General features: G+C 40.6%; 1 protein-coding gene across 1 annotated transcript in view; it reads right to left on the minus strand.

Moving 5' to 3' along the window:
- Positions 1–2447: 2447 nt before the first annotated feature.
- Positions 2448–27695, minus strand: part of LOC119147900 (POU domain, class 6, transcription factor 2) — a 95316-nt gene continuing 70068 nt past the window's right edge. The window contains exons 3-6 of the mRNA XM_037387379.1: positions 26705–26911; positions 15005–15173; positions 6434–6602; positions 2448–3107 (exon numbers count right to left, since the gene is read on the minus strand). Coding sequence (XP_037243276.1) covers positions 2603–3107; positions 6434–6602; positions 15005–15173; positions 26705–26911 — 1050 coding nt within the window. The 3' untranslated portion in view covers positions 2448–2602. The remainder of the gene's footprint in view (positions 3108–6433; positions 6603–15004; positions 15174–26704; positions 26912–27695) is intronic.

Below are 27695 nucleotides of genomic sequence, written 5' to 3' on the forward strand. Positions count from 1 at the left end.
CCTGCTTCCCTGTTGGCTTCTGGGTGGTCTCCTAATTGTTATGTAAATTGAATAGTGGCCACAAGCTTAGGGCTGTTTGGTATAGATAACATAGATGTATCTGTGGATGTAGGTATCTATGGATGGAGAGGGAAAAAGAAAACCCAGAGTGGCAGATGTTGCTGTGAGACTCTCTTTACTTCACATGCTCAGCTTGTGTAAAGCATCTTTTTTGTCCCTCAGAATTTGCCTGTGGTTACTGTTGTTTCCTCCAGCAGATATTTATGTATCAACAGTCGGAAAAGAGTCAATAAAAATTCTCACTCTCCTCCTCATAAAAGCAATACTGAAAATATCCTTAAATATACCCTGCTGAAGCTTAAAGCCTAAAATGCATTTGCTGGATGTGAGCCCAGCCTGGAGTACTAGATCCTCAGTGCTCTCCCACCCTGACCTTTGAGAGCACTCACACTTATAGGCAGTTTCTGGCACAGATGATGGTCTCTGAAGCCTTAAAACTCCACCAACCATGCAGCAAATACCCCACTCTACAAGCACATCCTGTTAATAAAATATTGAGGGCCAGATTCAAAGCCTAGTGAAATCAATGGAAGTCCCTTTCTCTCACTAAGTTTTGTATATAGCCTTGAGTTCTTGAAAACTCTTTACCAGAGGTGTTATTTGAAGACTCCAGCACTTCGGAAACCATCTCCAACATCCTGCATAGACCCACAAAAATCCAGTACAACCATCCTGAGGTCAGTGAATGCAATTAGGAGTTATGCCAGCAGAATTTTACTCTTACCACCTCTACAGTGAGCTGACTGAAATTCCCAGTGTTATCTTTTGGAAAGTCCTGATCAAGATGCAGCTTCTACCCTAACAGTGGGCTGAACCCCAAAGGCTGGAGCCGAGCTCAGAAGAAGAGAATTGCAGGTGACCTTCGTGGGTCAGCCTGTACCCCACTTAGAACCTTCAACACCTTTCTCTCCCTCTGAGCCTTGGTATACTCGTAGGTCCAATGACCACAGTATTTATTTACTTTTTGTATTTGATTTTGTACAATCGAAAAGGAAGACACAGAGATGAGTTATCTTTAAAGGAAAATCAATTCACCTGAAACACATTACAGGTCACCCACCTTACTATTCCCAAAGGATATTCAACAGGTTTCCCTACATCCTGATTGCTTAGCTTAGGCAGCTGTCACAGCAAACACCTGCAGAAACACATCCTCCTGCTGAAGAGGTCACCAGGGCAAGCATCAATACAGGGATGACAAACAAAAAAGGCAGAAGGAACAAAGCACTACTGCTGAAACAGTCCATAGTGACGTAACGGTCAAAACATCCTCATCACTCCTCAGCCTATCCATTTGTTTTCATCAGAATCTCAAGAAATTTCTTTGGCTAGCAGACTTCGGAGAGAAATTGCTTCAAACAGAACCATAATATAGATGCGGTACTGAACCCAGTGTGCAGTTTATATTTATACTACAAAATGAGTTTTGGTAACCTCTCCAGGTTCATGGCCAAAGGACGGAGAAATCCCAAGCTACCCATTTGACAGTAAGCACAATGTTCAGCGTGGGCTGTCAGTTCATCAGACATAATCCTAATCCTTCTTTGTCCTCTATTGCATTTCATTGTATCAATACAAAAATGCTCAGATTTCACTTTTTAAAAATCTTCAGACAGTACTGGGTTATGTGGGAAAGGGTGGGGAATGAGCTGGAAGGGGGGAGGCAGCAAAAAGAATCAGAAAAAAAGAAGAAGAAAAAAAAAAGAAATGCAAACCAAGACATACACCCTTAGAAGAGAAATACCAAACCCCGCAAATCACAATAAAAATAAATTACTTTTGGCACCCAAACACTTGGAGATTGCAAAACTGTTGACTAAAAGAAAAGAAAAGGAGGTGACCACTATGGAATGGCTTTAACACCTGTTTGTACACACCTGCAGGGGGTGCGAACAAGGATGACAGAAATTAATCCTGTTGCTTTCCTGTTTGCAAAATACAAATGTAAAAATTCGTAACACAATTTTACACTCATAAAAGAGTAGACTAACAATCTAGTTTGCAATGCCATATTTCTGACTTTGGTTAATAGTTTTCATAGTGAATCAGCACTTGATACCTGAAAGGCTACAATCACTCCTCCAGGTGGCAGGCTTGTATTCTCTTTTCAACAGATAAAAGTTTTTTTCTTTTTTTTTTTCTTTTTTTGTTTTTGTTTTGTTTTTCCTTAAAATGTGTTCATATTTTCATAATATACAGAAAAAAAGTAAGCAGTTATTTGGTTTACTTTAAGTCCATTTAAAAAAACTGGCTTTTTCTTTTTTTTGGGAACTAATTCTACGACACACACACACACTAAGTGTTGTGTATTTTTTTTGTTTTGTTTTTTTTTTGTTTTGTTTTGTTTTTTGTTTTTTTTTGTTTTGTTTTGTTTTTAAATAGGAAAACCCACGGACATTTATAAACTGTTCTGTCCTTCTTGTAGTTTTCTCAGTCTTTTACTTACAAGGGTGATGAACAGGTATCTTCGCAGAGTTCGAATGGTTACGTTTCTGTTGGTACGTTTTTGGTTTTTTTTTGTGTATGGTTTTTTGTTTTGTTTTTAGGAGTTTTCTTCCAGAGAGTCTGTTAAAGGCTCCATAGGAACTGCCGTCGCAGGCTCATGCTGTTTCAAACGTTTAATTGTGTTCTTCAGTGCTTGCCTCTTATTGCAGAACCAAACTCTAACTACTTCCCGGTCATAGTTCAGTTTCTCTGCAATCTCTGTCATTTCTTGCCCAGAGGGGTGCGTGTTCTTCTCAAAGTGGGCATTCAAGATTTCAAGGGCTTGTGGCGTGAATGAGGTACGCCTCTTGCGCTTTTTGGATGGTTCGCTTCCAATAAACTCGGTAAGGTTCTGCATACCTGCTCGATGGCGGGCCTCAGCCTCAGCCATCCACCGCTCAAGCACCGGCTTTATCTTCTGGGCACTTTTAGGGGTGATGTCCAGCTTTTCAAACCTGGCAGGATACAAAAGGCCAGGGTTCAGTTTGGCTGTCAGACTGCTAGCTATAGTGTTCTCTTGGGCTTCCTGTGGTAGGAAAAAGTGGCTTCTCAGGATGGTGTGTCTGAGGGAAAATTGAGAAAGAAGAGTCTTACACTGATGCTCTGCCAGGGTGGGACTTCCTGCCTGCCTGCCTAATTGACTGGCAGAGGTCATTTACAATGGATTACGAAAACTATCAGATAGGTATATCTATAAATATATATAGCGCTAGATATTTAAGCTAACAGAAAACGAGCACTACAACAAAATTCTAAGTACACTAAATAATACAGGTTATGAGTCACGCTTTCTTATTTCTGACAATCTGCAAAACCCTTAAAGCTAAGTCTAATTACAGGAAATGACATCAAAGGCAATTGCTCTTTATCATCTCATCTTTGTGATTAATCCTTTTGTCTCCTCTCCCATCCCATGTTGTCCAAGCACCACAGCTTTAATAATACAAACCAACAGCAGTTACTAGCCTCTGAATATCAGGTTTCCTTTCCTTTCATTTTTCAGCAATTTTCACTGTTTGCAAGTTAACGCTATATCCCTTTTCTGAGTTGGAAAAAAAGATTCCCATAGCTACGGTGGTGTTCAGCTGAAACAGCTGGACACTTTGCAATTATCTTGACTGCCCCCACAATGTGTAAAGACAGACTCATGTTTTCCAGATGAAATCCAGCATAATAGTCTACTAATATGCTGTGGCACCAAGCTGGGTTTATTGTGGGATTTCTGCAAACTGTACCAGAATGATATCATTTCCTGTAAATGAGGTCTTCTATATATCATTTTGCCATCACAAGTCTTTTGCCAAACCAGATTTTACAAGTATTATAAAACATCTGGAAAAGCAGCCACACAAAGCTTTAATCCTTTCGAAAACAAGCAGAAGAGCTGAGTTCACATTTCAAGTCTTATAAGTGCTTCTTTCTTTCATTTGCCGAGTTCATCCTCTCTTGCTACGCATTAAAAAAAGTGTTAACCCAAGTCCTCTGATGCCACCCATTCATATTTCCCTGCTTTGGTTATGCCCACCCCGCACGCTGCGGTATTTAACGTTGTGGAAAGGACACAATTATCACATGGTGCTGCTACACTCGCAGCCCAGCCGGTGCCGAAGCACCGCTGCTGCTGCCGCTCATCACAACATGCTCTGGAGATGAGACCGACCGAACCAATGCCTTTGTGCAAAGTAACTCGCCGACTGGAGTTGGCAATTTTTTAGTGTCTCTATTCAGCATGTGGCAGCTGCAGGAAATATTCCAGCAAGAAACAAAGCATTTCTCACAAACAAAGAAGAAGACAAGGAGTAGTTTCAGATAACAACACTCCAAAGAATTTGTAACTGGTGCCTGGGATCCTAGTGTGGTGTTGGCTGTGAGGTGTCCTTGCTTGGTGTCCAGTGCTATTTCAAGCTGAAGTGTACGTTTTAGAATGCACTGTCTCCAGTTAAGAAAATGCTATTATTTGCACGCAGAACATCTCAGCAAGGGGGTATATTGCTGATATGACCTGCACAGGCCACCAGGAGACTCTACTTCTCTCTCTGAGGTGGTCATTCAACTTGCTTACTTTACTGCCCCTTCCATTACCCTGGAGTTTGTACTGAAACTCCTTTGTTACCATTAAAAGAAAAGTCAGAACTACTATTTCTGAGGAACAGCATACTGCCACTGAAGCAGCTTGTCTTGGTGCTTAACAAGAAATGCACAGCCATAGCGAGTTATTATACCCCAAAATGATCTTGATCCGGGGCAGCCAAAGGAAATAAAAAACCCTATAACCTTGCAAGTATTTGGGACCAGCTTCTGCACCCAGTCCTCAGATTTTGAGCAATTTTCCCCTCTAAGGAGCGCTCTGTAAAAGGTCTCCGTGTTCTGGCCTTTTGTTAGCCATGTCTGTGCTCCAGCTTCATCTTTATTGGGGTTTTCATTATAATTGGTTAGTGGGAAACCCTTTCTCTTAGGAAAAATGAAACCATCCCCAGTGGCTTTCTCAGGTGTGAGGTAGATGGAAGAAATGAGAAGATAGCAAACTAGACAAAAGCAAAAGAAACTGCAATCTATCACTTCAAAGTATAGTATGTTAAACAGCAATTTAATGCTACCACAAATTAGCAGTTGCTAAAAACTCCACCCATTTTAGGCATTCTTTACCAACTGACCACAGGGAAAAAAAAAAAAAACATTTAAAAAATTAATGCTTAGCAACAAGGAGCAATAGCATTCATATTATTGGCATTGCTTGTTAGTGTTGATATTGCAGTACATGTTGTTTGGTATAGCGATATACAAGCCTTGAAACAAATTTCCCAGCAGTAGTATCCTTGTATAGACTGAATAAAGGTTATTTTCTACAGGGAGGTATCTTATAAGAAAAAACAGTAGGGGAGACCATAGAAGTGAGAGGATCCTATGGAGCTTTTTGTATTTAACAACAATCAATGGGTTTTATGGAAAATCATTGAGCAAAATGTGAGCTGCAAGCTCACTACCCCATACTGATGTTATTTATAACCTTAGTCTTAAACTGCAGGAAAAGTACACTTCCGTTCTATGGGGAATACATTAAAAGTATAAAGAGCAGATAAAAAGACAGAGCATTTCATGGATCACCAAGAACAAAATCCACTTAAATGAGCTTAGAGTTGGTTTCTTGGCTTTCACTGATGGAGAAAGACTATAAGGCATTGCCCAAGAGGAAAAAGCTGTTACCTAAGTGTGTTTGTTACCTCATGCATAAACATGGGATTACTGTAACACACATGCATATACGGTGTTTGCTTCTAACTACTTTAACTCTGTCAAGACTGTATTATCATTTCTTATGATTAGGACAGATTTCTGCTTCTGCTTTGCATATATGGGTTGTCTGTTTTTTAGTAAACATTTGGGTGACAAAAGATGAATAGCTGCTGGTTTGCAAGGTAGCAGGAAGGATAATTTTTTCCCTTCTGTGTTGCCTAGGTAAATCATCATTAACATCCTATATGTGAAGTGCTAACCACAGTAATACAGGTTTTAACTTAGCAGGGATGCAGCCATGAAATATTTGTTCAGTAACCCTATCTGTAGAAAATGGCACAGTATGAAGAGGGTCAGCTGGTGCTTATCCAGCATCAGCAGGGTCTCCAGCTCGTCTACTGAATTAAGTCTCAATGCCAGGAATATTGTTTCTCACTTGTTTAAAAAAGAAGGAGGAAAAAAAAAAGACTAAAATTACTTTAGCAGTACACAATAAGAGCATTTGATCTGCCAGATACCAACATTATTGGCTAATTTAAGTCCCGAATTAAGTAATACATGCTAAAGACATGAGATTCAAACACAAGCATGCCACTCGCAATCAGCTGAGTAATTATTAACAACAAAGAGGAGAGTTTATGATGTAACTTGTTACCTGCAGATGGCAGACTGGCTATAGGCTGGGCCTTCGGTGGCGCTTAGGGCTTGGCCAACTTGAGTCTGTGTCAGGCCAAGGGACAGGCGCCGGATTTTAAAAGCTTTGGCAAATTCTCGGATTTCTTCCAGATTCACCCCATCCACCTCTCCAGTGGCTGTTTGAGGATCTGTTGAAATATTTTTTAATCATGTCAGTTCTTTGCGTCACATATGAGTGGGCTAGGTTTATACCCGTTTTGGTCGTCAAGACGTTCATGGTTTGTTTTTTTTTTTTGGTTTGTTTTTTTTTTTTAACACCGATCCCCTTCTCTTCCCCAAACAGAAACAGGCTTGCCTTGTCAGATGTGTTATGAAGCATGTCAGATTGCCAAAATGCTAACTAGGTGGCTGCATTTCCGGGTGCTGGTGAAAGATTTTCAAAGATATACTTTGTTGCTGAACTCCTGAAAATGGCCAACTCATCTCAGGGTGAGGGGGTGCCTGGGCTCGCTGCAGTTTGTGCCTTGCAAAACCTTCCCCAGGTTGACAAGTCATGTTCCCCATTTCCCCTTCTTATCACACACAGAAGGAAGGCTGGTGTTAATATATTTGTTTGCAGTCTGTGAGGAGGGCTAAAGATATGCACAAACTGCTTGGGTTTTTTAAATTTGATATCAAGACTCTGCTTTATCTAAAATTAATGCTAAATAAGGAGCTTTACAAACCTTCCTTCCCTTTTCCACAATATCCAACTCCAACTGCCAGCCAAATGTCCAAAATAACCCAGCAAATGAACAAGCCTAAGCAAAATGCTGCCTTAAAAAACTCCTTAATTTAAAAATCATCTTTTAAAAGATGCCCTTCTGAGAAGCAGTCTTCCAGGCTTTTCATTCTGTCTCCCATCAGGCTGATAATCAAGGAGCAGCAACATCAGCCATTAGGTTTTGGATGGTAATGCTGCACAGTTTTTTATTTTTACACGAGCCCCTCAGAAGATAATGCTTATGATGCTGTGAGAATAAATCTGTCCTTCCTCTCCATAGCAGTTTACTGACACAGAAGCCTTTGTCCCTGAAAGGGCACATAATAAAGCATGTCTACCACAGGAAAGCTCCTTTGGTGCTGGATAACTCGGTCAATTTAGGACTTATCAAGGGAAATGACACAACAGCTGGAGAATGGAACTTTTTTCCCCCCAAGCTACTGATCCCTGGCTAAATGAAAGTGCTTGCCAAGTCGGAGACAGCATGGGACTGGGATGGTGGAAGATTTCAAAGTGTTGTGCAATCCTGCGTGTAGTGAAGCCATTCTCCCAGTGAGACATCTCTATTGTTCTTCACCTCATTCCTCAGACTTCTTAGGTGAAAAGTTTGCAGCACAATAACCCATCAATTTCTGTAAATGCAAGCAGTTGTCCAAGGACGGTACTAGACTACATTACTATTCTGAACCCTTTATGAGAGTGGCTCCTGCTAGTACTGCTATAGCTAAGGGCTTGGCAGCATTACAGTAACAAAGCTTTTATTTTCAGGGGTTTATAAACCTGATGTAAAATTCCCTTATGATGGAAATGTCCTAACAAAAACATCTTTTAGTCCAATAATAGACAGATAGAAAGTTTTTCTGCTATATAAATTTAGCCTGTATCTATTTGTAGCTTGAGCACATACAGCAATCTTATTTTAAAAATACTCGTGCATGCAACCAGGGACCACATGAAATATGCATACAGGTAAACATGCACGTGAGCTGAACCTAGTTTCAACAATGCTGCACACTCAGAACCGTCCCTCCTGTTGGTGCTGTGCTTGAGCTCACCTGTGCCACAGGCATGCACTCATTCAGTATAAAGCTAGAGTGCATACCATTTGCTTGTAAGTAGTCGGGGCTACGACAAGGGCCACTCAAGTTTGTAAAGCAGTTGCCTTAGAGGTGTGAAATTTTCCTACTTACGCCCCCCCCCCCCCCTCCCCCCCCAGTCTATCCAGCATACCAGTTCTGATTTTCAGAGATACAGAATGGAGCTGGGTGCTTATTTGTCCTTTGGGTCTCTGAACAGCAACGGATAAGTGTACAAAATTTCATAAATTATAACAGCCACAAAGATTCCCTTGAGCAAAGTGCACTAAAAGGGTGACCTTTCTCACCTCTTTCCTTCTTTCACTTTAAGGACTCTGACTAAGGCTATTAGGGATGTGACAAAGGACAATTCAGGTGTTCCCAGAGAATTTTCAAAGTAGCAAATGCTATGGCAACTGGCACCTGTAAACCACCCCAACTCATGTTGAATAAAGAGGGAAGAAAGCAAGCTAAAGGGTTATTTACTCGCACATGGTCATAGAGAAATTCCGCCAAGGTCTGCTTGATCCTTCTGGTATGGCACTGTTGCAACAGTCAATACCATGGAAAGTCCTTTCCTGCTCAGGGAGCTTGGATGAGGAAACAATTAGGCTGAGCTCTCCTTGAGAAAAAAAACTGTGATGCACTTTAAGAGTATGGGAGTAGATTGTAATATAATATGGTGGAGTATCTGTTGAGATAGAGGCTTCATTCTTACATAGTGTCTTTAGGAGGAGGGAAGTACTAACAGAGGTGGGCTAGAACACCGAAGCCTTTTATCCCTGAACTCTAGGGAAAATAGTGTTTGTATCAAATCAGAACCACTTCTACTTCAGGTGTGATTCAAAGCCCTTTGAAATCCACAGAACTAGTCCCTTGATTTCTGTCAGCTTCATAAATCTCAAATCGTACTAAGAAGACCACTCTATTGATATTATCATGTAACAGCACCAGTGTGTTTTACTCTATTGCCATTAAAATACCATCAATACATAATCTTAGACTGTGTGGACTAACACATACACATATATAAACATATACAAATAGATCACGGACTTTGTTTTAATAAGTTCTGAGCTCTCAGAATGTTGAAGTGTATAGTGCACTTCACATTTTAGGAAGAGTAGCTTATTGAAGACTGTAAATAAACTGGCGCTTCTTAAATTAAGTGGATATCCTAGGGAAGGCAGAACAGTGCCAATGGGAAAATAAAGAATACCGATCTCATTGAGAAGTGGGGACATACAGTAACAGCATTTAAAGTCTCCCAGTGCACATTATGCCTTGATAAAACAACGGCTGTTGCATCTATGAAATCATTGGGTGCTGGAGAAAGGTGAGAGAGTTGTCTGGGACCATTTTAGGCGATACGTGTATGTATTCCCCCAGAAAAGGAAGTCAGCTAAAATTCCCTGACATGTCCTGATGGATTGTGAAGGTGGACAAGCACAGTGGAAGAAAAATCCACAGACTCTCCTGTACTGAATCCCTTTTTTTCCTACTGAAGGGAACACTACTCCCACTTTTGAATTCTTCTGAAAATCCTGCATGAGTTTGTTGGTGAGTGCAAATATGCTGTGATTTTAATAGTTAGGGGAAAGAAAGGCTACAGAGAAATCAGTGCAGCCTGAAGGAGAAAGTAAATTTCTGTTGCACAGAGTTCTACCATGGGAAGGATTACTGGGGATGATTTCCCCAGTCAGACAGGAGAAGAAATAGCTGGCAGAGGAAGTCCAATGGAAAGAAAATTGGATAAGAAAGGCAGGACAAAACATTGTTAATGGAAAATGGACTGGAGCTCAGGGGAAAGAAAGAAGAATAATTTGTTTGTGGGAGGCATTTTAATTTTATAGTAACAGATGACAGTAAAATGAATTTGGAAGGAAGGAAGGAACTTCATAGAGACACAAGTCTCAGAGCATGAGGGGAAACAAGTGATTTCCACAAAGAGATCATTTGGTGGAAAAGTTAAAGAAAAGAGCAGAGGGATGCATCTGAGAAGAAGGAAATTAAATGGAAAGAAAAAGGAATAACATGTAGAATTGAATGTGAAGAAAAAGGAGACAAAAGAGAACAGAGATAGGATGAGAAAATATGACGAAATCATATAGAAGGGACAGGAAGAGTAGAGATGAATCTTGCAGTCCTTGCCTTCAGAGCTTCTCTTTAGTGTCCTTTCTTTGGAAACAACTGTAATTTTTTGTCTTTAAATAACTAGCACTTGTTGCTGGTGAGGGGTGAAGGGCCAAAGGTGAGAGAAAAATGAGAAGCTATATAGAACATAATAATCTTGGTGGGGAAAAGGATAGGAAATAAAGAAAATAAAGGGAATTGAAAAAAAAGGGGGGGGGGGTAATGCAACTTTTTTTTACTTAGGAAACACGTTAAAGAAAAAATGTAAAAATATGTATGATTAGAATGAAAAGTAAAAGGAATAAAACCAAGGAACGTGGAACACTGAACATCCTGTCTGCCTTTTCATGTTTCATTACACAGGCAGTTTGATCTATTCCTACTGAACTGACCATATTTTCTTTATTGTAGGCTCTTTCCACACTACTAAAAACCAGCAGGTAGCTCTCTCATGCTCTGGAACATTGTCACTGACGTGCCAGATCAAGCAAGCAGGCCTGTGCATCCAGTATTAGCTCCCATCTGTGCCTGGATACATGATCTCCAGAAGATCCTGGAGAGCCATTAAGGATCATCCAGATGACTGTTTTGCTTCTGTATGTGTGATAATGCTATGTAAATGGCAGAAATGAGTTGATCTGCCCCTTGCACTACTCAGTCTGCTGGTCCTGAATAACTGATGATGATAGCTAGATGAAGCTGGAAACATAACTCTAAAACAATTACAGAACTTCTTATTTATGTGTAATTGTCATCATCTATTTTACAGGAGATCCCTATCAATAGCCTCTTCCTTTAGAATACTCTTAAGATCTGGGTTCCAGTGGGTCAATTCCCAAGTGCCACAGCTTCCTCAGTCTGATTGTATGAAAAGTATTTTCTTTACTCTGAGTTCCCCACTTGATTTAATTGAACTTTTTTTTTTTTGTTTTTTTGAGCAAGGGAGAAGCACCCCAACTATCTAATCTGTGCCATTCATTATCTCAGGTAGGGTATTGACCATGGCTGAGCTTGCCTGGCATTTGCCTCTTATTTCAGGTCAATTACTTCTGAGAATTGGGCTAATAAAACATGTTCTCCCCAGGTTAAAGAGAATTGTAATAACCTCTATTCTTTATAAAGTTTCAGTTTCCCTACAGCTTGAAGCATGGGTTTGACAGGCATCAGGGAAATAGCTGTTATGTCAGTAATGGGCTTCTTGCCATCCCAAGTAAAAAGCTGTCTCCAACAAACCCAAGCAGGTAGGCCTCCAAAGCTCATATCTACTCAGCAGAGATTTCCTAGACCTCTGCATGGAGTTCAGGATTTTCTTTGTACTGAAGATGCTTGAGCCTAAAGCTGAATTAGATGGTAAAGAACAACATCGCTCTCCTCCCTCCGCACCCCCCCCCCCCCCCCCCCCCCCAGACCCATGGTTGTCGTTGTGGCCTGCTTTGGGCCAGGGCAGCAGTAAAGACAGAGAGACTGACTCGCTTCTCTTCTTGGCGATCATCTCCCACACTCCTCTGGTGCCTTTCAGAGTGGTGTTTGCATGGTTTGCATACAGAGGGGGCAAAACTTAAGCTTGAGTCTGAAGCAAAAGGAATGATGAAAAAAACCCTGAAGCCTACTAAGGAGCAGGGATTTGAGTTTGGAGTGGAGGGAGGAGAGAGGGCATGACTGTGCAGAGAGTAGTAATCAATGTGGCAGAGGAAAGAAAACAGGGAAAAGGAGGTGGTACTGGTGATGAAACAAGGCAGAGGAGGACAAAAGCCACCTAATGAAAAGGCTGGTAAAGGGGACACAGATATGGTCTGGGGATGACAGAGACTGATGGAGCTGGAGGGGAACTGAAACGGGAAGAGAAGCTGAGGAATGATGGACTGAAGGGAAAGGACTGCAGGGAGGAGGCAAGAGGAACAAAAGCACAGAGGCAAGGGGAGCACAGATTGTGTGGAGAACAGCGTGAGGAAGTAATGGGACTGGAACAGGACAAGTGAATGGAGTTAAGCCTGAGAGGAACACGTAAAAAGTCTGTGTTCATTAGTGTCTCCCTCCTTCCTCAAACTGATACCCCTGTGCCTCATACTCCCCGGCTCTCAGCCAAATCCACGAGCACAGCATGTGTCTTACTCCTTTTTAGGGCAGGACCACCAGGATGATAACAGAACCTATCAGCCTTTCCGCCCAGTCAACTGACCGAAGGTCTCATTTCCAGCTATGAATATAAGCATGATCTCACCATATCACTCACTCACATTACCATTCTGCTTCTGTAACAACCCTGAAATTTATCCAAGCAAAAAACGAAGCTAAAAGAACATCCTTATCGTTGCACGAATCAGCACTCTGAAGCTACAGAATGCTGGAGTTACAGTAGCCCACAAGGCAGTGTAGCATAGTCTTTCAGCCCCAGATTATCGGTTCTTTTTCCCCAGACCCCTGCCTCTTCCAGTGCACAGGATGAACTGTGCTGTGTTACGGGGGAACTGGTTGGTGTATTGCCTTTTCACTTGTTCTGTGTTGGTCCCCAGACATGTATTCACCGAAGATATTTCCTCTTGAGCTCCTCTGTTTTTCAAAAATCTTAATTTATTTTCTTGTATTTCTACAAGATGAGGGTCTTCCCTTTCTCATTCACAGAGAAGTGGACAGATATTAAAGGAAAAAGCATCTCTGGGTACCCAGTCTAGGTCAAAAAGGAGATGATTTTTTAGACTGTGTCTTTAAATGGTTCTTTATACAGTTCCATAGTGTAAGTGCACTTAAAACTCTGTGAGTACCAGGCTCTTCTGTAAATTAAAGTCCAGAGTTTCAAGCTGGATATTGAGGGAGCACTTGTGAAGAATCTGTTTTAAGTGACTTGCCTGCCATTGCACTGGACTTACACAGCAGACAAAGCTTCAGCTCCTCAGCCCTCTACCACCTGAAGCAAGACCATCCTTTGCCCTTCTGTAGCTCCCTACCTCAAATGTAACACAAACTGGGGAACAGTGTAGTGAATCAGGTAGGGAACAAACTCTGGGACCACAGCCCGCCTGTTGCATTAGTCATTCTGATGCACCCCTAGAACAATTCCACTGGGAATGCACTGAAAGAAGGATAAGAAAAAAATCACGATAGCGTGATTTTAATCACAACGTATATCGTTACCATAAAATACATGTTCTAAGAGAAACTGCATACAGTAGAACAAGCAACTATTTTTCTAGCATCTCCTAACTTCTGATGGATTTATCCTGTAAACATAGATGGGCTTCTTCTCTGTTGCTTCTATTGTGTAGTGCGCTTATCCACACAGGAAAATTGATTGGAACAACTATTGTGGGGTAGAGTACCCCTCAATAGTTCTTCTAGAATATTTTTTTAATAGCAGTGTCCACCAGGGAGGGTATTCTGGATTAGCCATTGAAAAGCAACTTATTCTGCACTAGGTATTTTAGTCTATTTTCTCACATAGACAGGGGTAACTTTATGTATTTTTAACGTAAAACCTCTTATTTGTCTTCTTCCTACAAGCTTGTCTACATGAGAAAATTTACTGACAGAGCAATAGCAGTATATTTATATCACTATAATTATATCTGTATCTATGTAGTTTATGTATTTACAGCTACCAATGCAGATATTTTTATTCCAGAATAAAAGTATTCACACTGGGAGTTATACCGGCATAATTTTACCACTATAGCTCTGCTAGTAATTTCCCCATGTAAACAATCTCTGAAATAATCTAACCAAGATTTTTTCACATCTTCCCTTGCATGACAGTTTCCCCAAGCCCTTCATAAGCTTGTAACAGTCATATATTTTACATTACCAATACAGTGTGAGCTATAGTATTTGTTTACTTGAAATATGGACATGGAGTATCTTTGAACAAGGTCATCCAATACACTCAGATTTTTGCAGATGTGCAAAAACTGTTAATGCTTCTTATGTATACTTGCAACCCGTTGTTTTTGCTATGTAAAGACCAAAGTTAATGCTGATGAAGTAATAGCAAGGACTCTGAACTAGGTGATCTGGAAGGAAGGGCTGTTCAGGAGGTCAGCTCTTCTCATCCTGACACTGAAACTCAGTATTTCACTGCAGTGTGCTTCTCTCTCCTTTCCCACGTTACACTTCCTGTTTAAACTGTGCAAGCTCTTCCTGGCAAGAAAGGACTCTCGCTCCGGATTTGTGTAGGGCCAGGGTATGTAAAGTGGTTTGCTACACTAACTAAGCAGACAAACAGCAACAAACAGCCTAACCCAAAGCAGGAGAATCAGTCTGCCCACCAAGTTCAGAGCAATAGAATTCATTATATTAACTGATTCAAAACCTCCTCATTTCCAAATAACGTGAACTATATTTCAGTTCTAAGAATTACCCTCATAAGTCAGTTGAGGGCTGCTACCATTTGTATGGCCATTTTTAGCATTGATTACAATTTCTCAAGGCACGTTTACCTTAAGCCCCATCCACGACAGCACTTAGCAGTTCTCACTGGTAAGAGTCACTCTACTTAGCAATATACAATCTACTGTATGAACAAAAAAAAAAAAAAAAAAAAAAAAGGAGGGAAAGCAGATCAGGAAACTCAGCAGTGAGGACAAACAGAGGGGAGAATTAAGGAGAGCCAGGGAGCAATACTTACTGCTGACTAACTGGCCAACACTCAAAGCTGAAGAGGAGGAGGATGAGGAGGAAGAAGAGGAAGCCTGACGCACTGGGCTTTGAGACATAGATGCTTGACTGTGAGCCAAATGCAGGAGATTGGATTGTGAGGCTGCTTGTCCCACTTGCGTCTGGGAGGGCTGATGGAGCTATATGTTAAAATGTAAAAATAGGTATTTAGAAAATGAAGCAGTAATAGGAAACGTTCAATGCACCATCTCATCCATCTACTTCTGGGGAACAAACCCCGTAAGAGCATTAAATACCATGGACTTAGTTCAGGTGACAGTGTCACAGCAGAGGCAATCTGAGCTCTTTTGAATTCTGACTTTCCATTTTTTTCTCAGTTTAACCAGGTACTTAGACTAATTAGAAGCTAAATACTTGTTTGAAATGGGTGACAGGAGACCTATGACATCCACAGCAGCATTCTGATTTAATAAATACACGTCCTTACCTGTTTTCTGACTCATGAAGCCAGACTTTTATTCCCTACATGGATTCTCAAATAAATCAGCATTGTTTCAGAGAGATCCTCTCAACTACAGGACCAGGGCCAAGAAGAGCTGGAATGGGGAACAGAAGATAAACTAGGGGAAAACCTCTTTCCTGCAGAAAGGAGTAATTTGGTTTATGACATTATCTAGGAAACAAACCAAAATGTTGAAATCTTATTTCTCAATCAATAAATTGTCCTTGCCTAAAATACACAGTGAAACCTCCGAGCTCCATTTGCATCTAGACTATGTCAACTGCGACATACTAAAATGTCTAGTGAGTACAGCAGATGCAAATGATAGACTGTGAAACATGAATTTGCCTTTACAAATTATTTTTTTTTTTTTTACGAATTTTACAACAGTGTAGTGTTTGGTTGTTCACTAGGGGAAAGGAAAGAACCATTAAACCCTTCTGCCTATAATAAGCTTCCATGTGGGACTGAAAATTAGGAACGTTGTCTGGTACTGATTTTTACTTAAAATCCCCAGCAAATGGAAAGGGCAGTCTCTCTGCAGAATGAAGGTACACAATGGACCTTACAGTTTTGAATTGGTCTCTAGTAGGCCAGTCCTGCCCGTTCAGAGCCCAGTAATACAGTCCTGATACACTCAGGTGATTGCTACTTATTATACCTTTATTTTATTTTGATTCTTGATATTGATCAAAAAAGATTGCAAAAATGTACTAAAAGGCTTCACTTTTAAGTGATAGCTGTTATCTGCATTCTCAGAAAGGGGGAAAGATAAAGGCCTATTTGGCCTTGCTTGAAGACAGTAATTTAAATCTATTTCTTGAATTCTAAGGAGTGTGAGTTTTAATCTTTTGATATTTAACTGAATAAATGACTTCAGAACAGGAGCTGAATTCATTAGTAATACTCAAATTATATATAATATGCTCCCAGAACACATAGAAATGACTGATGCTAAGTAGACAACAAATTGTATGGCACAGTAGATAAAGGTATCTGATCACATTCAAGATGACACTTTTCTGTGGAATACGTATGAACAATTTTGATGACATTATTCCTGTTACGGGTCTGTTTAAGAATGGAAAAAATTACAACTCCTTTTTCTACCTCCCACATGGAATGATATAACACAAAATGAAGCAAGAAACTTTGAGTTGCCATTTAATAATAATGAAAATTGTTTATCTGACCAGTTTTAGCCTATTCTGACTTCTCTGGGGATCAATAAAAGAAAGCATTTTATTATCTCAAGGAGTTTTTTTGGATCAAGCACACTTTAAAAAAAGAAAACTGGCACTTTATCAAAGCGACAATAGCTGAGAAGCTGATTGAAAGGCTTCCAGACTTCAGACTCGTGCAAGCACTGGGCATCTTTAAAAAAATTTCACTCCAGGGCTGGATATTATCTACAGAGAGCTCCCACCCCAGAATGTGTACATTTAAAATATCTTCTAGGGAAGGCAGACCACTAGGAGGACTGCCCATCCATTATGCCTACATCACTCCAGACAGCAGCTTTCAGAAACAGGCAGGCATTTGGGCTCTGGGTCTGTTGTCTGATGGAATCTCTGGCAAAACTAAGGATTTCAGCCTAGGCGAGGAAAGAAAAGGACTGTATTTAGATGAGTTAGATGCTTTTGTGCTATCTGGAACAGTCTTAAAGATGTTAGCGCTTATCTGCAAGGGCGGAGGAGCAAATGCAGTAGCTATCTTTAAAAAAAAAAAAAAAAGATCTGCAAAATTATAGTCCAGTCAACTAAACTTCAACCCGTGGAAAAGTATTGAAGAAAATAATCAAACAATTTGTAAGCACCCGCAAGAAAACAAGGTAGCAACATAGCAACAGACAACATGGATTGTTAGGAACAAACTGTGTCAAACCAATCTGATCTCCCTCTAAGACAGGGTAATTGGCCTTGCGGACAGGGAAAAAGCAGTAGGTGGTTTGACTTTACAAGTCTCTTGACACTCCCTCGTGTGGCATTCTTTATAACCTAGGGAAACATAGTTTAGATGAAATTGCTGCAGAATGAATGCAAAAGTAGCTGGAAAACAAACCCAAGAGGCTAGATATCTATTTGTGGGAAAGGACGCGTGCACGTAGGGTGCTTCACAGAAGCCTGGCCTTGTTCTGCACTACTCAATATTTTCTTAATGACCTGCATGATGGAGAAGAGAATATACTTGGTAAATTTACATGGTAATGACACACTGGGAGGGACTTTTGATAGGCTAGAATACAGGATTAGGATTCAAAATGATCCTGTCAGTCTGAGCATGCCACCAGCCATCCTGGGGTGTTGCAAAACTGAAGAAAAGGCAACTCCCATACCAAGCTGTGTGAAGAGGAGTGATGTCTGCAGTGCATGTGAAGAATCTTATCTTCTACTATGCACTGGGAAGACCTCTGCTGGGGGAACACCATGTCCACAGGTGGATGCCACACTTCAGAAACTGGAGGAGAAGAGTTAGAGTGGCTGAAGGCCTGGGAGTTACCTGATGCTTATGAAGACACCTGGAATGATTAATCATGTTTAATCCAAAAAAGGGAAGACTAAGTGGGATATGATGCCTCCCGCAAATATGGGCAGAGCTAATGAAAGGAGGAGAGAATGAGTCTCTCTCACATTTTATAGTGGAGAGAATGAAGCACAATAACTGGAATATTCAAATTAGATGCTGGGAAAACCTGTCTAATGTGGCAGTGAGGCATTGGCATAAATTGCTGGGGGAACCTGTGGAGTTCCTATGAGTGCTTAGGTGCAAGTTAGACAAATAGCAGAACAGCTACTTTGCCTGCGAACAACAGAGTGGCCTGGATAATTTCTTGCACCTTGACCTTCCAGTCTTAATTTTTTATAATTCTGTGCTATTTTCCATCAGTATTTCTTAGGGAGAAATACACGATCATGTACGACACAGATAGCAAACCCAATATTTTCCAGCCATGCTACGCATATATTCCGTGAACAGTTCAACTGCCGAGCACATCCACAATAGATGTGAAGCTTCCAGGAACCAGCAGAATGAGAGGGCATTCTGCATTCTCCAGTTGTGCAGGCAAAGCATGCAAACAGCCACTACCTAGCCCATGCACGGTATGCTGGTTAAGACTAGGAAATGTTTGATTCTCTGCACATGTATTGCACAATGCATTCACAAATGTGTTTTTGAAATAACTGGGATACCCAGAAGCTTGGCAGTTTTCTTCTCAGATGTCTGGCGATCTTTGAACAAATGTAAGAAATTCTCAAAATTTAGCTGGGAAAAAAGGGATATGGCTAGTGAAGTCTGGATGCACAGTGACCTTAGGTGCAATAAAATATGCAAGGGATGTTTACTGTTGGTTTCTAACTCACTGCTTGTGAGGAAAAAGGGAGCAATGTGGTTGGAGAGGCTGAAGAGTCACCTTAAGGCCTGACCGGGGACTGAGGGAGGATTCCGTCTTTTAACTCCCTACATAATTTCCAGCACACCCCCTGTTTTACAGACATGACGGTTAAGCTGTAAATGTCCTGCTTAAAGAACAATGATAGTTATCTATGTTGTGAAATTGCATTAAAATACTCTCTCTCTTTCCATCCACTATAATTTCCACTCCAGAAATAGCCTTAAGGAGAGGCGACGATTAGATTATGAATTAGATTCTAGATGACAGAATCAATTTGAACTTGCAATAGCTGACTTTTCCCAATTTTGGACACGTACATGTGATATGAATTATATTTATGACTGTTGTGCATTTTCCATCCAAAGACAGAAGGAGGCACAGAAATTACAGAAGCAGTTGCTGTAAGTGCCATTCTGTGTAGGTGGATATAGTAGACACGTCGAGAATGATGACTGTATGCAACACTGATCAGTATCTGGCAGGAATACACATATGCACACTACAGCTAGAGGAATAAGATGAATATGAGAAGCATAAAGTGTAGCATAATATTTTATAAGAATAAACTGAGAAATGCAAAGGGCTTGATTCTTATTTCTTTTACATCAGTTTTACATGCTGCTGCCAACAGCAACAGTAGTATTGCTTGATAATTGCAGAGGCAAAGAATGAATTAGTTTTGTAAGACTAAATTTTGTTCTTAAATTATGCATGTAGGATATTCCTACGCCTGGAATGGTCAACAGCAGTCCTGTATTAAAGTCTTATGAGATCAGGGATGTTTCCTGCATCCAGAAAGTTACATGATGGTGATAGAGTAAGGAGGTATTTTGCATAAGGTAAGGAAAGAGAAAGAAACTAAGTGGAAATAAAGAACAAAGTTTTCAGAAGACATTGCCCTGTATCGTAAAAGAACTGCTACTGGTTTTACAGAGAGTTTGGACAAACAGCAAGGGCTAAATATGGACCTAATGGAAGGGAGAAGAAAGTAATGGGTTTAAATTGCAGTAAGGCAGGCTAGGGTCAGGCATCAGGAAGACCTTTCTAATGCTAAGGAGAGTGGCCTAGGTTGCCTAGGGATGTCAGGGAACCTCCATCACTGAAGGTTTTTAAGACCAGGTTAGACAAACATCTGTCAAGAATGATATAGGGACAGTTGATCCTGCCTAGGGGGAGGGGATGGACTGCATGACCTCTTCAGGTCCCTTCCAGTCCTATTTTTCTATGATTCAGTGAAAAGGAAATCTGAGAGACGAGGTAACACAACAAATTAGGGAAGACAGAGGTGAAAAAGACAAGCGTAACAAAAAGGGCAGAAGAAACGACACTAAGAGGAGTGGTACAAAAAGTAAGAAATACATTTTAAACAATCGCCTTTATGACACAAATAAAGATTTTCAATTTTATCTGATGCCAGCTAGTTCTTCCTGGAAAATATGGACATTAGCTCTAGTAAAGACTAAAGTCCATGGAAGGTGCTGGAAAATAAATAGGTTGATAAAAAAAGACATTTCAAAACACTTTGAAATGCCACGATAATGCCTTGCAGAAGTAGTAGTTTAAGTGTTTCATGCTTCCATTTCTCCTGTAAACGGAATTCTCTGCTCTGTGTGTGTTTCCCAAAATGTGCCATACATTATTTTTTGAGGAAGAGGGGCAGTGTGCTATGGTCACTGTATGATTTGAGAGCACCATGGCAGAGGAATTCTGTCTTGCACACAAACCTACTCATACTGCATGACCAGACGTGAGCTTCAAAAATGTTTTCTTAAACCTTCTAGCAAATGGAGAGATTAAGTTATGCATATCCACATGCTTCATGCCAAATCACTTTCACAGGTAACTCTGCCAAAATGTTTCCCAAATATTGTACCCCATCACTCTAATTTAGATTAATCAACTAAGGGAATACATGAATCTGAATATGAAAGCTATTTGATACTTAGTAAGTATCTTTTCTCTCAGTGTATAGTATAGTATATATAGCATAAACACTGCTTAGACTGACAGTATAGGTATGTTTGGAAACTAGATTAATAAAGCTTTTGGAGTTCACACAGGCTGTGCACAGAGCTCAAAAACGAAGATGACAGCAAAGAAGTGCTGGTGTGCTGTGGATATAACTGGGGGCAGGACTTTGACAGCATCTGCTGAAGTTCTCTCAAAGCCTTTCTGTGGTTTAAGAGCTATGTTCAAAGCATACACTGTAACTGAAGGTCTCTCAGCTCGCTGAATGAGGTAGAGGACACAGCTGGGCTTCTGTAGAAGATACATTTTTATATGCAAATTGGGTGTATCAGTCATTTTTGTGACCCCCATCAGGAACGATATAATGTCAATATTAAAGTAACAGACTTAAATGTGTAGGCAAACGCATAATTCAAAGGTAACAGCAACATTCCTACAGTGATGGGCGCTTTACTCTCTGTGTCTCAGCTCCTTAGAATGACACAAATAACGTAGTGGTATCTTCCTACTCCCAGTGGCGTGGTGCCCTTACACTGCTTTGAGATGCCCTACTCCTATGAGTGCAGATACCACAAAGAAAACTGCTCAGGAAGAGACATAAGGTACAAGTCAAGTGTTCATGCTGTGGCATGGAAAATCTGATATAGTCCCTTGTACTAATAAATAGTCTGGTAATCTTGACTTTCCAAAAGCTAGTAAATTTATCCAGGGATCAAATGGAATTATGCAATGCTGATGGGTAAAGGAAAAGAGAAAGAAGTGAGAAAAATTGTCACCCTCATCACTGAAAGTCATACAAAAAGCAAAAGAAAAATAAAGTTGCATTGAGACAACACAGCTTAGTGGCTATATTCAAACAGTGAAAGAAGGGTGCTTTTCTCATAAAACAAGACAGCATCAAAGCAATAAGAGCACTGCAGAGAGAAAATGATTGAGAGCTGGTTAGATTTTAATGGGAGAGAATAACAAGGGATTGCATGGAGCAGCGATAATGAGATGATAGGGTGTATACAGTAGGTTGAGACTGCAGAAAGAAAATGTCTGGCATGAAATTTGGAAAGCAGATGTACAAGCATGACCACAGACCCATCTGAGAGCTATCTCTGTCTTTTCAACAGTTAATCTGGAGCATGATAGCCAATGACAATGAAGATGGGGAACTGACTACGTAAGAAAATTCTGCCTAGGAGCTTGTTTTATTGTGTTAGAGTTGGCAGAAGCTCAAAGCTGGTAGTGCTATAAGACACGATGAAATATGAAAAGTTCTGGCAGGCAGTGTAGATAAAACACGACTGGGGACAAGTGGGACTACAGGCCTGATTTAATGAACCTAAGATGTAGAAGAAAAGAGCCAGACAACAGCAAGCAGAGAACCCACTTGATGAGGTACACCAGAGAACAATAGAAAGTGTAGAAGTTGCTTCGGTATGGGTAAGCAAATCGTTATGAAAACACCAATTATTAGGAAAGCTGTTTAAGGAATTCATAAGCAAGAATGTGTTTTGAGCCCCAGAGATCACTGGCAGCTGGATTCTTCTTACCAAATTTCACACACCTAAGAATTAATTGTCTATCCTAAAATAGCTATCCTAGCCCCCTCCCACATCAACAGAGACAACAGATACCTTGAGATACTTATTAGAGATTCAGCCTATTTAAAAATTATTTCAACAGCTTGAGTTGCCTGTTGGACATGCATATGTCTCCTTGTTTATGTCTCTTTGTCTCTACAGGAAATCTAGTTAACTACCTTCCACCACATACCTAATTGCTCTATGACTAAGCTGAGCAAGGTGAATCCTTTCCTAAATTTTGTAAGACTCCAATTTGTGGTTCAAGTTCTTCTGTCAGTTGTGTTGGTGTCAGCATGTGTTATTAAAGATGTGAAAGATCACTTTAAAACAAGGTTTTCAAATCTGATAGCAAATGACAATGCTAACAAGTTGCTGCAACAAGCTCATCCGTTCTTGAAAAAAAATGCGCATTTAGCCACAGAACCTGGATTTTGATGAAATCCCTCCTGAGAGGCATGGAGGAAGTGCAAAGTTAAGGTTACAAGGTACTCTTCTATTATGAGACATAAACAGCTTAAAAAGGCAAGAAAGATAAAATCACGGGATAAATCATCCTTTTTCAAGAAAGGAGACTACAAGCAGGGATCAAAGAGTTTATACCAAATTTCTGAATGGTTTTAGGAAGCAGCAGGAAAAGATGGTGGACAGTGGTGAAGCTGAATCAGCAGGAAGAACACATGAATTCATGGAGTTATTTCAGAATACCATGAACAACTTACAGATCCTGTTTACAACATGCCAGGGGACCTCTATGACAGATGAAATTCAGCGTTGATATGTGCAAAGTGGTTCACATTAAAAGGAATCATTTTAGTGACTTAATCAGGGAATCAAAGGCATATCACAGTGGATACATCTGCTTATTGAAAAAGCTGCTCAATGAGCAAAGATAGAAAAAACAGGATGTTAGGCTGTATTGAGATAAAGACAGAAAATATAATATTATGTAAAACAGTGATGCATCCTCTCTATGATCATGGCATTCTGTTCTGGTCATAAAATCTCAAAGAGATTAGTGTTGAAATTGAAATGGTTGGGAGATGCGCAGTAACATTTATTACAGGCAAAGAAAAACTTCTTTATGAACAGAGATAAAAAGAACACAGACTACCACAGGAGTGCAAACAGCTGCCTGCTTTAGAAAGCCACTACGATTTCTAGGAGAATTCTCAGTGTGCACATAGATGCTGCTACTTAGATTTTAGCAAAATCTTGGAAAACAGTGAAAACACTGAAGCTTTAATTACTCAGTGAAATGTAAAGAGGAACAATCCCTACTGTGGGCAGTTTAAGAAACATGAATCAGAAACATCTATTTGTTCTTAAAAAAAAGAGGAATATGATTAAAATGGAGTAGCTTGTGTACATTAAAAAGCAACTTATTTACAACACAGTAGTGCTTTAAACTACATGTAAGTAACCTATGAACTCATTTCCATGAGACATTGAGGCTTTAGTCTGTCAAGTTTGAAAAAGCTGTATGAATAAATAACACATGTAGTCTACCTAAGTAAAGCTGACTAAAAACAGTATCTGAGGCATTTAAGTCTTCAAGCAAAAAGTAAGCACTAGCATGCATTACTTAGCAGCTGAAACAGGCTACACAGGTTCAACTGCTGTGACTCAGCTAACAGGCAGCAGCTTACTATCATTGCTTGCAGTCACCTCTCCTTCTCCTGCAGTACTTAGTTTCCAAGTGACAAGTTGAAAGCTAAACTAGGATCATCTGCAACTGCAACATTTTACTACATTATTTATTTCCTCATTTACTTCTTCGTGACAGTCTCAAAACTTTTCCCAAACTTGTCTTGTGCTCTTCATTCCCCCTTCTGAAGATTCTTTCATCAAGTTACAAGACACCAGATGTTGAGTGAGTGACACCATTTTCAAAAATATTTGAAATTCCTGCTAAGCCCTCCAAGTCTGAGCACTTGGTTCTTCCAAGAAAAAGGTTTTAAATGCATGACTGAATATGTTATCTTTAGCCAGACACTACAGTTTGGCTAAGTCTTTACCTGGGCAATAAGACAAATTTAGGATCTCCTTATCCTTTGGGTAATTTATTTACTTTTCAAATGATATGGCAGTTTGTATAGTACTAGCTCAATTGCTTTTGACTGTCCATCAGCGTTATTCCTATGAGGAATCTGGCTCTCATAGGTCTTTTTTGCTCCCGCTGAAATCAATGGCAAAATTTCCTCTGACTTCCCTCAGTAAAAGCAGAAGAGCCAGTAGAGGGAGCACAAATACATAGAAATAATTTCCTGCGATTCCTATAAAAATTATGTGTACTACTTTTTCATATAGCATTTGCACTACTTGTGCCCCCCCAAATCAAAACCACTGTCTTGAACAGGCTCCAACAGGTGTAGGTGAGGAGGCGCTGTGATGTTTGGTGGCCCTTCCTGCACCTTCCGTGACCTCAGGGCTCTGTGTGACAGGCACAGGCTGGACTCTGCAAAGCTGATCTTGGCAAAATAATGTTTTCTCCCTACGTAGCACCGCTGGGCAGGCCAGCATAATATGGGGCACATCTTTGGCTCTTGGACCTAGCCAGAGCTCTGCTGACCGACAGTCTCTGCCAGCTGATCATTGCACATGACCACAAAGGTTGGGTGAACCAGTACACTACAACACGAGATGGCTAAACAGTGACTTTCCACCGTAAAAAACCCTGCTCATTCTGCACTCTTCAGCCACAGTGCATGCCTTTACACAAGCCCAGTGCCACCAGCTGTGCAGAGAAAGGTCGCACCTCTGTCCCTTCTCTACCCACTGATACTGCTGGTAGATGTTGCCTGGAAAAGGTTGCTTTGCTACAGGAATCAGAAGGCATGGCGCTCTGCAGGTGAAGAGGTCTCAGGGAATAATGCAGGACCTCTATCCTCATCTTTACTTCTACATTTCTCAGTTTCAGATGGAATGCCAGGATTGTTATGCTTTTCAAGAGTTTCTCCCATAAAGGAGGGAAAGATGTAACTTCTTCAGAGGAAATTAATTCAGGGGACTCAAAAAGAAACATCTCACCTCACACTCCACCCCAGAAAATCTACTGTAAACTGCTGAGTCTCTTATTCCATTGTCTGGCTTTCCCATGCTGGAGAACACAGAGCCTACTCTCCCATCCCTCCCGGTTTGTTTGAAACCACGTACATGCAACAACTGCAAAAGCACTTGTCAGTAGTAGAAGTCTGGTCCCATTAAAAAAAACAGAATTAGATAAATGACAAGTGCTTTGGCAAATGCCTGTGCTAGATACTACAGAGGATAGGAAAAAAGAGTATGTAACCACTTGGATGTGAAACATCTTCAAAACAAACAAAAACCTCATCTTATAGATCCAATGGCTTTCTACTACTAAATTTAAGGGTGGGGGGGGGTGGGGTGGCTGGAGGGGGTGGGGAGAAGGAAAAAATCATCAGTTTGGAATTCAGAGGGGCCAGGGATTTCCAGAAACATACAAAAGGCTGACACCTGTGACTGGAAGTGTAGGCAGGACTACCAAACAAGCACTCCCAGCAATAGGAATGCTAAGCCGAACATTTAAGTGAGTGACACCTTTGTAAGTACCTTTTTGGTAATCACATTTCACGTCTTTTCCATCCTCAATTTCCTCTCTTTCAGAGAAAAAAAGGTGGCTCTACAGACGCAGACAAAATTAATGAATTTGACTTTAGAGTACTCAAAAAAGAACTACAAAAATCTTTTTGGAGCTCGGTGAAGTTGCTGCACCCATCCTGAAGTCTGTCAGCCACCTCGTGCCTTACACTGAGTAATAATTTCCCTAAAATACTTTCTGTCTATGCAGATATGCAGAATCATATCCATTTTTCTAGTGAAGACTAGTATGTTTTACATTTTTCTTTCTTTTCTCCACACGTTCCAAAACATTTCAAGGCCCTGTCTACTTGCTGACCACTAACCAAGGAACTTCATAGGCCAGACAGGCCGCCTCTGTCTCATATTCCTACTGCGCTTTCACTGCAGGGAATTTCTCAGTTGGCCCTATATTGACCTTTAAAATAATAAAAAAAATGAATAACTGGTTAACCTCTGAATATATCAATAAATTATATAAGAATACATTATATAATGACTCCACATATAATACACACTAATATACTATGTATGATTGAATTCATCTGTTGTTATCAAAAAAGATAAAGATGTGGGAGGCTTTAGAAAAGCCACAAGAGAGTCCATGAGGAGCAGAAGATTTCTGTGCATCTGTTTTGATTCCTCAAAACATCATTCAGGCTGCAGACACCTTACCTGCTGGCCTGGTTTGAGCGGCGATAGTGTTATTCCCTGGGTATTGATCACTGGCAGTATCTGGTTGCCGATGACGGTAGCGATGATCTGACCCTGGGCGTTGGTCAGTAACTGTGGAGTTATTGGCTGTACCTGAAGTCCCTGAGCTCCACCTGCTGCCTGGCTGGAGGGGACTGGATTAGGCATCAGTGGGATTGTTCCAATAATCTGGAAAAAATGACATATAAAAGGAAAATGCGCACACGCCGTGTATACTCGCTACACATAATTACTTATTTTATGCATGTTAAATCAAACTTAGGTGAAATAAGCACAGAGGGACAGATAGGATGGGCTGAAGGTGGGAAACAACCGTTTCTTCATGGTGTGAAGTGTTCCTTCACACTCACTTCTTGCATCACATATCACCTGCATGTTTTACCACTGTCCACTGTCATGTCCCACAAATCTGCCGTGGCTGAGAGTGTATGAACCAAATGCTGGGCCATGCTCTGGCCCCTGGGTGATGCTTTGTTCTCACCTCTCATTTGAACACAGAGTGAAACAGATGCAAATATCAGCCTGTTTGTCTTTCTTTCTACAACTCATCTGTACGATGTTATTAACTATGAACTGAGGTGTTTATGTAATTTTCCTTGATTTACTGATACCTAGTACGCTAGGCAACCTCCTGTTAGTCCCATGTGATCTCAGAGAGGCACAAAGAGATACCGGTGCCTTTCGGGCCACTGCTTATTAAGATACGTTCATAAAAATGCAGCTTCTTTTGGATGACAACTAAGTAGTGCAACACAACGGGAGGGCTGGTGTTAGATAAAACATTTTAGCTAACATTTCTGGGGCAAGTACTTGCAGAAAGAGACACTTGTGACATCTCAGACTTGAGAATCAGTGATTTCCTAAAATGTGAATGTGCCTGTAAAACTAATATGAGGATGAGATGTCAAACAGATGCTGTAAGAAAGCTTGTCAGTCAATAAGCTGCTAGGTT

This window comes from Falco rusticolus, chromosome 4, assembly GCF_015220075.1.
Source record: "Falco rusticolus isolate bFalRus1 chromosome 4, bFalRus1.pri, whole genome shotgun sequence".
Classification (NCBI taxonomy): Eukaryota; Metazoa; Chordata; class Aves; order Falconiformes; family Falconidae; genus Falco; species Falco rusticolus.